Genomic DNA, 10,715 nt, shown 5'->3' on the forward strand with positions numbered 1-10,715 from the left:
GCTGTCACCCCTCAGCTGCGCTTGCTCCCCATCAAAGCTCCTCGTTAACCCCCCGGGCTGAGCAGGCTGCAGGTGCACTCGGGCTCCAAGAGGCACTCGGCAAAGGAGCTTAAATGCTCGTTAAAAAATTACTGATTTGCTCCTCGCCGCCCAATGGGGATAATAAAACTTTGCCGTCAGCTTTTTATATTTTTTTCCCTCCCCCTGCCTGGTTTCCACTTTCAGAAGAAATGCAAATGATTTTTGGTTTGCTTTTTTATTTCATTTTAAAATTCATCTCCAACAGAAGGACTGATGGAGAGGGCTGGGTGGGGGCGGGAGGAAGAGGAAGGGCAGGGACCAAACACTTATGGTTTGTTTGTTTTCTTCTCCCCTATGCTGAAATGTTCTGATTGCGAAGGAAGATGATGCATTCGGGCTTCCAGCACAGCTAATAGCTCCAGCCTGGGGAACGGAGCAGCTGCACTCCAGCCCCAAACTGGGAACCAGTCTTCCAACATAAATGGGAAAGAAGAGCCAAAGAGCAGCTTTTCTTTCAGTTTCACCCCCATAGCCCCTTGCTCAGGTCGCTGTGGGTCCATCCCCAGCCCCACAGAGCACCGTGGGTCGGTCCCCAGCCCCTTGTGCATCTCTTGCCCAGCTGGCTGATACCACAATGATGGGAATTAGCATTTGGCTCCTGACCTGCCAGAATTTCTCCCAGTTTCCCCTTTTCCAAACCCCCGGCATTTTCCTCGTGAACACCCCGGGATTCTGGACATCACCATCTTGGTCAGTGGCTCTGATTAATTGGTTTAATTGCCTATGGGAGGCAGGGATACCCAAGGTGGGGAAGGGATACCGGAACTCCCAGCCTAGGAGCTTCACTCCTGCAGAGCTGGTTTGTGAAAAGCGGTTGTGGCGTTTGGTCTGGGTTTTTCTTTTTAATGGGCTATTCTGAGCTGAAACAGGAGCAAGTGCAGATCCTGGACCTGGCTGAGCTTGGGGAGCCAGCAGCGTGCCGTGGGGATGGGACTTTGGGGGATGCATCGCCTTGGTCCTTTGCAAACCCTGTGGTGCAGGGAGGGAAAAGGGATGAAAACGGAGAGATGAATCCAACGATGTGGAAGGAGGAAAAGGCTGGCAGGTGCCCTGGGTTCCATTTCTTGCTCTGCCACGGGTCTCCAGCTGGATACCGGGCACAGCACCACGAGCCACAGAAACCAAATTCCTACAGAATGAGCGTGCACAGAGCACACGCATCTCATAAGGCTCATGGCTCTGCCTTGTGCATCTCCTGCTCCGCCTCAAAGCTCCTTGGCGACCCTGTGTGCACCAAGGTCCTGTTATTTTTGGGTACGGGAGACAAGGTGGCCTTAGAGAGAAATCCCTGCTCCAGCTGCACAACATCTGGCCTTGGCGACCACTCTCCCAGCCTCACCAGGGGGCTCGAGTCGCATTGCTCTTCCCGAGCATCCCCTTGGTCGCCACCGGCTCCGCGAGCGGGATCCGGGGCTGAAAACCCATCCATCTGTCAGCGGCTCGGAGGCGGCTGGGCCGAGCTGAGCGGCACAGCAATCGGGTGCCAAACAACCACCTGTCAGTTGACTTTCCTTCTGCGGCTGCCGCGGTGCTTGGCAAGGGCAGAGCCGGAGACGCAGAAAACTCTCCTCTCCGGTGTTATTCGGAGGGATGCTGTCACGGCGCTCGGGGTGTTTTATTTGGCTCGGTGGTTTTATGTTAATGAACCAGCTCTCTCTTGCGCTTCGAAAAGAGAAAGGGGGAAAAAAGTGTCACTTTGGATCTTTGTGCATGGAAAAATACAGCAGCTCCGTGCTGCAATCAGGGTTGGATGCTGGGAAGGCGCGGGGGGCATAGGCAGGGCCGCGGACCCGTTGTGACTATCGCCTGCCGTGCTTTGGCCAGTATGTGCCTTTTTCCGGCTTCTGCATCCCAGGGACCTGCTGGACTCACCCTGGGGAGCCCAAAAAGCCCATGTTTGCCCCTCTTTCCCCATCACCTGGATGAGACCATGCTGAGGTGTTTTGCCTCCCGGCGGGGGGCAGCACTGGATCCTGGTGGATCCAGATCATGGGAAACTACACTGCTCCCAGGAGATTTGGGGCGGGATGCTTTGGGATGCCACCACCTCCCCCCAGGTGTCGCCGGGCTGTTTCTTATAATTTTTTGCTTCTCAGGTCATTTTTTTGCTTCCCAGCTCATTTTTCCCCCGTGGAGCATCTCCAGTAGGGAGGGATCCCCAGCAACTGGGAGTACTGGGATTCATGCCTGGGAGGGGTGGGGGGGATGCGATGGGGTGAGGAGGGGACATGAGCCTGGTGCTGGCGGGATGCAGTTGGGATCAGTGGGTACCACCATGGAGAATGAAGCAGAACTGTGGTCCTTCTCTGACTGTGCCGTGTGTGCTGTAGCTGAGTGTTTGCGGCACGGGGGGGTCCAGCAACCCGACGCTGGGTCCCTTGTAAAGCGTGGGGACAGGGCTATGGGGGTGACATCTCCAAAAGCAGCGGAGCGGAGGCAGCTCCCGCCTGCTTGCTCGTGCAACAGGCGGCCCCGGCGCTGCCTGCGGGCTGCAGGATGTGTCTCATTGCGGGAGGATTAACGATTCCAGCGTCATTTGAAAAACATTATATGGCTCATTAAAAACACATTGCCCAGACCAAACACGGAGTTGGTGCGTGTTTCCAGCTCCCCTCCCCATGCCAGCCCGTGGCATCGCCCTCTGCCCGCTGGGCTGCGGGGGATGATGGCGAGGCCGAAGGCTGCGCTCCGGTGGGTGTGGGGTGTCCGTCTGTCTGTCCTTCCTCCTCCAGCTGCTTCTGGGAGTGCTCGGGGGCAGCGAGCCAGCTCGGGCGTGGTGTCCCATGGGGATATTCGGTGATGCCGAGGTGTGGGTGTGCCTTGTGGAAAAGACATGGGTGCGTGGCCACCGGGAGCATCCTCTGCCCTCGCCTCCCCTGCCGAGCCCCCAGGGTCCCCCTGTCCCCTTGACGGGGACCTGGTTTCCAGGGTAAAGGGAGCAGCAGCATCTCCTTTCCCCCTGTGCCCTCTCTGTTCCTCCTTTCCCGCATGTCTCCTCCTTCCTCTCGCCTTCGCCGCTGCCTTTCAACTCTCGCTGTGCTGGGGGGAATCAAAGAAGAGAACAGTTCAGTATTTTTCAGTCTGTCCTCATCCGCTGCGCTGCGTGAAAAGCAAAGCGTCTAAAGGACGCTCAAGGGCACTGTGATGGTGCCTTCCCCCCTTCATGCGAAGATCATGTGAAGCAGCGTCTTCCCCGCGCACGAGGTCCCTCGGTGGCCACTCAAGCTCTGGGACAGGGACCTTTGCTGCTCCCCGTGAGGGTGCAAAAGCAAATAAGGCTTCTCCTGAGCCCAAGGGAACCAGCTTGGGTGGCTAGGGGCAGGGTGGCTTCATCCCCAGGAGGCAGCAGGACCTTGAGCGGGTTGTTGGGCTGCCCCGCAACTCGGAGTCGCAGCCAAAATAACTCCAGGGAGGTTGTGGTGCTCTGCAGATAATAATTAGCTCTTTTCAGCTGTCAGTCTCAGCTCTTCCTAAAAGTGAGTCTGTTATCTCCCTTCTGCACGTGGGGAAGCCAAGGTGCTCCTAGGACTAGTCCTTGGCCCAAGGTCACGTAGAGCCAAGCGGAGACTGAAACCAGGAGCTGGGATCTGCTGCGGGGGTCTCGGCTTGGGAGGTTGGAACCCCCAGGCTTCTCCTCCCCACACTACCATGAAAATCCTGGGGATGAGGGTGGGGAATTCAGTCTTTCTCCTTGGAAAATGTGCCACATTTGTCCCCCTCCCTTTTCTGATTTCCACTGGAAAGGCTGTGTTTCGTCACGCAGGTCTCGGCACAAACCAAGTTGAGGAAGGATGCTCTTGCAGGAGAGACTGGCCCTTGGGAGCACTGTCCATTGTGCCAGGTTGGGCAGGTCACCTCTTGTCCCCAGGCTCTGCTGTTGGTCTCTGGCCTGGCCGGGGTCCCTGGATCCCCACGGGAGAGCACCCATGGGTGAGCACCTTGCCCTCCCACAACCACCGCCAGCAGCAAATTCATTCCGGAGCCTTTCCTGGCATATTACAAAAGATAGCATAAATAATTAAACCTGAACTGCAATTATCAAAACAAATGAGTAAAGCGCATTGAGGAAGGATTTTCCACTTTTATTTCGTGCTTCTGGTTTCTCTCCCATTGTGCCTTTCAGATTATTTACTCGCTCTGGGTGTGAAATCCATTCCCGAACCACGAGCTTTTGAATGTGCGGGGAGGGGGGAGCTGCACATTGCAACAAAAGTCCCCCCGGGTGCGTCTGGGTGTGCAAACCCACCACAAAACCAGGGACAACGGGGCTTTGCGGAGCCCCAGGCTGCCCTGGGAGCATCCGAGGGTGGCACAGCTGAGTCCGTCAACGTCATTTATTGGGGTTGCAGCCACGCAGAGCTTAGAAATGGCATTTGTCACCCTGTTCCCCTCCTCCTTGCTGGGAAGGGTGGCCCTGCAGACCCCTCCGAACCACCTGGTCTTGTCCTATGGCTGAACCCAGCGGGCAGCGATGGAAGGACTGACACCCGAGCGAGGACACGCGGGTTGGGGTGAGGGGACAGAAGTGCCACGGCTGTGATGGATGAACCCAGATGGCTCTCGGCGCCGGGCGCAGCTTTGCCCACTCGCAAAGAAAGAGACCCTTGTGCGTCTCTCCGGCTCGGTGTCCCCTGCCCGCCCCTGCCCTTGTCACCCCTCTCCTCCAGGCACAGCGGGGAGGACAAAGCCGCCCCATGTCCTGGAGAACAGTGCCTCAGGGCTGTTTTTCAGGATGCAAGCTCTGCCCGGGCTCAGCTGCCCGCGGGTGGGATGCCTGGGGGGTCCGGACCTTGTTGTAGGGGTCCCTGCACAGCACCCACACCCCCCCATCTCGATTTTTGCCGCTTATAGGAAGCACATCAGCGTGGGGCTGGCATATACCCATCAACAGGTTCAGTCCTGCAGGGCAAGGAAGGTGCTTTGGGGTGCTGGGATTTTGGATCTGCTGTTGCCCAGGTCGGGGGTGACATGTCTCCAGGCACTACGAGGCTGTGCAGCTTCACTTCTGCTAGAAAGGTCCAATCTGAGTATTTGCCAGAAAAAAAACCCATATAAACCCATCTGCTCCGATGGTCCCTCGCTCTTCCCTGCCCATCACTCCTCTTCCCAACATCCATCCCGTGCTGAGCTGGCAAGAGTCCCCTCGGTGAGACCCCCCAGCAGCTGCAGAATGGGGCATTTCGGGTTCATTTGCAGCCTGGAAGTGTGTTCACCTCCCTACATGTGGCACCAAACCCCCCTGGGGTGGGGGCCGCCCCCAGCACTGTGGGGTAGATGGGGCAGCTGCTCTCGTGCCCCATGATGGGCGCATCACTCCCCATCGCTCTCCACGCCATGTTTCATTCCAAGATGCTTCCTGCTGCGCCCTTTTATTTCTGATTTATTACGTGTTTGCTTGCTCTGATTTATTTGTTTATTGCCCTCCATCCCTGGTGAACTTTCCCGCCCGGATAGCCTTCATTCATGAATCTCCTCCTTTCCTGTCCCTAACCAGGGCTCGATCGCATTGCAGGAGGGAAGAAGCCAGGACTCTGTTCCCTCTGTTTAAAGTCTCCAGGTCAGTACCGGGGCCCAGCAGCATCATCCTCCTCTCCTCCCCACCCTCCTTGTTTCACGTCCCATGTTTGCTCCTTCCCTGCCCCTCTCCCGGGTGCAGGGGCCGTGGTGGGTGACGGCAGCACCTGTAGCTCGTTTTCCTGGGTATTTACAGGAGGGTGCTGCCTGGTTTCTGGTTTGCAGTGATGATTAAGGCATCAGCTCCCACCCTCTTTGCAGGAAAGGGGTCTCTTTTGGAGCTGGGGGTGGTGTCTGCAGCTGGAGGCATCACCGTTGCTCCTGGAGGGACCTGGAGCTCGCAAGGTTTTGGGTTTTTCTTGCTGGGGATGGGAGGGAAAAGCTTTCAAAGGAGAATGGGAGGAAGACTCTGGTTCAGGGGGAGAGGCAGGGGCCTGATCAGGAGCTGGTTGTGGGAGCGCAGCTGGTTTAGAAAAGCTGTAAGAGGGGAAATGTGGTGGAATCTGTTGAGCAGCAACCCCTGCTGGGTCTGTCATCATAATAGATTTTATTTCTCTGGCATCTGTTGGCCTCTAATGGGCTGGATGTTCACGTTGCCAGAGATGGTTCCTGCGTCTCAGCAAAGATCTCGGTGTTTCTCTTTTGGGGAGGGCTGAGACGTGCACCAGAGCCCTGTCAATCAGCTCTAATAATCCCAAAGCAACAGCAGCACCGGTCGGCCCTGATCCGGGTGATCAGGAAACCACCTGCCTCCAGAAAAACCTCAATTTCTTCCAACATTTAAGCTCCTCCATAACCCGTCCCATAGTGATTCCCCAGGGCTGAGAGCACAGACACCCCGCAGCATCCCTGGGGTCCCCATTTCCTTCTGCTTCAGGCTGGTTTCTCTGGCACTTTGGTGACCTCCTGCCCTGGAGCAAGTGGGTTTTTCTGTGTTGGGAGGTTTCACCACCGGTATCCACGGGGAGGGCTGTGAGTCCTGCTGCTGCAACATTTTGGGAGAAAGGAGCTTAACGATGATGCTTTGTTGGGATTTGAGTCCTTGAATGGGTCGAGCAGCACCTGGAGGTGTTAGAACCAGCACAAGGAAGGCAGATGGGAGTGGGGGGGAAGTAACGGGTAGGATTTGTGGCATTTGTTTGGTTTTTGGGATCTTTTCAAAGCCAGAAAAGACCCTTCTGATCACCCAGTTTGGCCCCAGCCGCATTCTGACCATCACATCTGGCCGAGCGGGCGTTGATCTCTTGAGATGCTCTGCTGAGGTTCAAGGGTGGGAGATGATGGAGCGGCCCCCCCGGCCCCATTCGGCACATTCACCTTCCCTCCTGTCTGCCTTCCCCACGCCTCAGCGTCCAACCATCAGATCTTGTTCTTGCCTTTGTCTGAACAAGATTAAAGAGCCCCCGCTCTCACGAGCTGCATCCTCGCCGAGGTGAACGTATAGACAGCTATAAGGTCACCCTGCAGCTGTGTAACAATGCCGGTTAATGAGCTTGTCTCCCATGGAAATAAAGGTGGTTTTGACCTTTTCTGAAAGGTTGCTGGCACCTGCTTAGGCTGACAGACCCACGGAAATCAGCTCCGCTCTTTTATCCCATCATGGGTTCCGGCAGCGCCGCGGCTCGGGGTAACCCTGGAGGCAGCGGGGAGGCTTTTGAGGTGTCTCGACGACGTGGAGCTTTGGCTTTTGTTTCCTGAGGCTTGTTGCAAGTCAACAGGATGAGACAGGGACTCGTTAGGTGGAGCTGAGCCCTGGGATGGAGTGGGGTGAAGCAAAGGAACGTCAGTCCCCATCTGTCCCCATCCCCTGCCCCGTGCTTCCCAGTCACCTCTCCCCAAGCTGGGACAGTAAACCAACCCATGTTGCCTAAATAGTTCTTCCCTGTCAAGTAACCCAGGGAGGAATAATTCACAGAGTCTACGGCTTTTTAATATCTCTGTGCTTCAAGCCAATTTTCAGTGCAGTCATTTGGCTTTTAATTAAAATTATTGCTTCTTCCTCCACATGCATCTTCTTCCCCTCCTTTCAAAACCAGCAAACTGGTTCCTCCTCACCGGTGCTCCTGAGCTTCCCAGCCACAGCACCAGCTCCAGCACCTGGGCATGTTCTTGCCTCTGCTTTCCTACCTGCTTTATTGAAAAAGCAATAGAAGCAAATGCACCAACACCCTTCACTGGTGTAAATCCCAGCTGGTCATACAAGGTTTTGTGGGGGCCTTTTTTCTGTTGCAAAGAGTTCATTCTACTCTGGTTGCACCATAACAGGTTCTGTTATTGTCACATCGCTGTCACCGTCCTTCTTTCCCCTCCCTGCTCTGCTATATCTTATTTTTCAAGCTCTGTCACTGACGACAGTGCTGTCGAATTCAGATATGTGTCCATACCAGAGCCCGGTTCTGCAGCAGTTAATGTGGTTAAACCAGTCATCTGAGAAAATATCAACTTTTTTTAAAGTTCTTTATGTATTTTGAGCAATTTTAGCATTCTTTTGAGACAGGTGAAGGTGTAGCCGCTATTTGAGGAGCTTCAATCTGAATATTTAAGGCCCGTCAGCTGTTTCACAGGGTGTGAATTTCGAGGTTGTCCTGTGCAGGGATGGGAGTTGGACTCGGTGCCCCTTGCGGGTCCCCCGGGTGATGGAGCAGCACTGGTGCCATGGGGGGTCCCTGGGCAGCACGGAGCGATCCTCAAAACAGAGCCGGGAGAGGGTGGGAGAGGATGTGACCCCCCCGGGCTCCCCGCGGGGCGTCTGCAGCTCCGTGCTGACAAGCTGACGAGCTCCAGACTTGTCAGCGCTGGTGATGTACCTATAATTACCGTCTGATGTGCCAGAATTAGACCGGGAGCTGAGCAGTTTGATGCAGACGTGAGTGTCCTTGGCTGCCAGCAGGAGGTTCCACAAGCACAGGGCTGCGGGGAGAGCAGACCCCGAATTGCACCCCCAGGGCTCAGCTGCTTCTGGCCCCTCACCTCCCCACCCAGAGACCAGATTTTGGGTGGGAAGGGTGCGGATTGGGGTGCAGGATGGCTTGAGGCTGCTGCTGCGGAACAGGCTGTTGCGTTCAACTGGTTGTTCTGTTGGGCGGATCACGAAGCCCCAACTCCCCATTGTGATGGAGCTGAGTCTCAGCCCCTGATTCAGAGCCATGTAAAGCCCCGTGCTGGCCGCACACCCTGTAGCATCCCTCGGCTCGAGGCGTTTCCATCAACCACCCTCAGCTCCTGCATCCCTGGGCTGGACAGGAGGGACAAATTGTTGGCCCTGAGGGTGGTGAGAGCCTGGCCCAGGTACCCAGAGAGGTGGTAGATGAACCATCCCTGGAGACATCCCAGGCCAGGCTGGACAGGGCTCTGAGCAACCTGAGCTGGTGACAATGTCCCTGCTCATGGCAGGGGTGGCACTGGATGACTTTAAAGGTCCCTCCAACCCAAACCATTCTCTGATTCCTCACCCGTTTCTTGCCACGGTTCGATTTCTCGCTCCCATGTGTGGCTCTGCCCGGCTGTCACCAGCCGCGCTTGGTGGCAGTGACAGGGACCCCCAGCCTGTGCCAAGGCACTAAAGCCTTTATCGGCGTCCAGGGCCTGTAATTCACAGTACAAGAACCAATAAATGGGAATGATTCAGAATCATTTAGCAGCTTCTGCTCAGGAAGAGAGAGACCAGGACCTCAATTAAGCTATTTGTAAATTGTTAATTTAAGCATTTCACTCAGATGCCTTAAATTGTTCCCTCCTGCAGTTTACAAACGGGTAAAGAGCACAGAAATATAAATGGAGCGGTGGGGAAATGCCATTTAGTTACTGTTTTCGGCAGTGGTAATAGCACTGTAGCTAACAGAGCCTTGATTTAAATCGGAGTAAGCCAGGACATTCTTTAAAGGAAGAACAGCGGTCCCCAGGTGCTGGGGGACCCGGTGTGGGGGTGTCGAGGGTCTGATGCTGCTGCGGGATGGGGAGCTGGAAAACCACCTGTACAGCCCCAGGAACGCTGAGCCCCCATACCAGGGACGCTTGCTTCTGCTCTTTGTTTGTTTATTCTATAGTAGTTGTTAAAAAAACCTATATTTTTCCTTTGGGTTTAAGCCAGGCGACTCCTTCCCCTGTGGTGTTTCTGGTCCTGGTGAAGGTTTAGCTGATCCTGGTGGGTGCAGGTGGGGATGCAATCCCCCCAATCTACCCATCCTGCAGATTTGCTCTGCCGGCGCTCAAGGCACGAGATGCAAATGGTTTGGCAGCGGCACCACTTGTCGATGTCAAAAGGTTGTAGGAGTCCTGAGCCTCATCTGTGGCGCTCGGGACATCTGTGACCCCCCCAAATCCCAGTGCTGCCCTTGCTGAGCCTTTCTCTCCGCAGAGCTAAAATTAAAAGCTCCTTCCGGAGACCTGGACCTGCATCAGCTGCAGCTGGTCCTGGCGTATGTTCCTTCAGATCTCATGTTTCGGGGTGGAGGTTATTTTAGTGCAGAACAGGGCACATCGCCTGTACCGCCCCCACCCCCAGCCTGGGATGGGGTGATGCTCAGCTCCAAATCCCACCATGGGGAGTGGGATTTGCTGCATCTGCGCTCAGCAAGCGAGCAAAAGGCAGGAGGGTGCTGGGGACAGGCGGGCGCAGGAGGGCTGGGTGCTGTGCCAGGGTGCCAGCTGGGTGACGCAGGTGCCAGCCCGGGGACCGCGCTTGTGCCGTCCGGGGAAAAAATTCTCACTTGCCGCTTCTCCAGGTGGGTTTTGGCTTCTTCACCAGCTGGGGACCAAAATCCCCAGCCCCATGGGAACAGCTTGAGCTGAGCCCCGATGCACCGGTCACCGTGGGAGGCTGGCGGGGACGTGTGACAGGGACCTCCCGCTGCCAAATCTTCCCCTCGGCTCCACCTGCCACCGCTTGGCAGCTCGCGGTTGGGATCTGTGCAGGGTCCTGCCGGTGCTGCCAGCCTGGGCAGATGTTCCTGCAGCCTCGGCAGCCACGTGGCTGCGGTTTCTCTCCTGCAGATCCATTCCCCCGGCTCCGCCGAGGAGGCTGAGCCATCTTCAGAGCTGCCTTGACACCTCCGGGTTCTTGCTGGGGTTTTTTTATTACTTGAGAACTTATCAGCCATCACTTGGCTGAGTTTAATAAG

The 10,715-nt window shown here is 55.9% G+C and overlaps 1 protein-coding gene across 4 annotated transcripts in view; it reads left to right on the plus strand.

Annotated features, from left to right (window-relative positions):
* SRCIN1 (SRC kinase signaling inhibitor 1) overlaps positions 1-10,715 on the plus strand; it is a 61,653-nt gene that overhangs the window by 3,542 nt on the left and 47,396 nt on the right. For 2 of the 4 annotated variants that reach the window (XM_065039644.1, XM_065039651.1), the window contains exon 2: positions 5,576-5,638. The exons of the other annotated variants lie outside the window; for them this stretch is intronic. In XM_065039644.1, coding sequence (XP_064895716.1) covers positions 5,576-5,638 — 63 coding nt within the window. The remainder of the gene's footprint in view (positions 1-5,575; positions 5,639-10,715) is intronic. 4 annotated transcript variants of the gene reach the window in all.

This window comes from Columba livia, chromosome 23, assembly GCF_036013475.1.
Source record: "Columba livia isolate bColLiv1 breed racing homer chromosome 23, bColLiv1.pat.W.v2, whole genome shotgun sequence".
NCBI lineage: Eukaryota > Metazoa > Chordata > Aves > Columbiformes > Columbidae > Columba > Columba livia.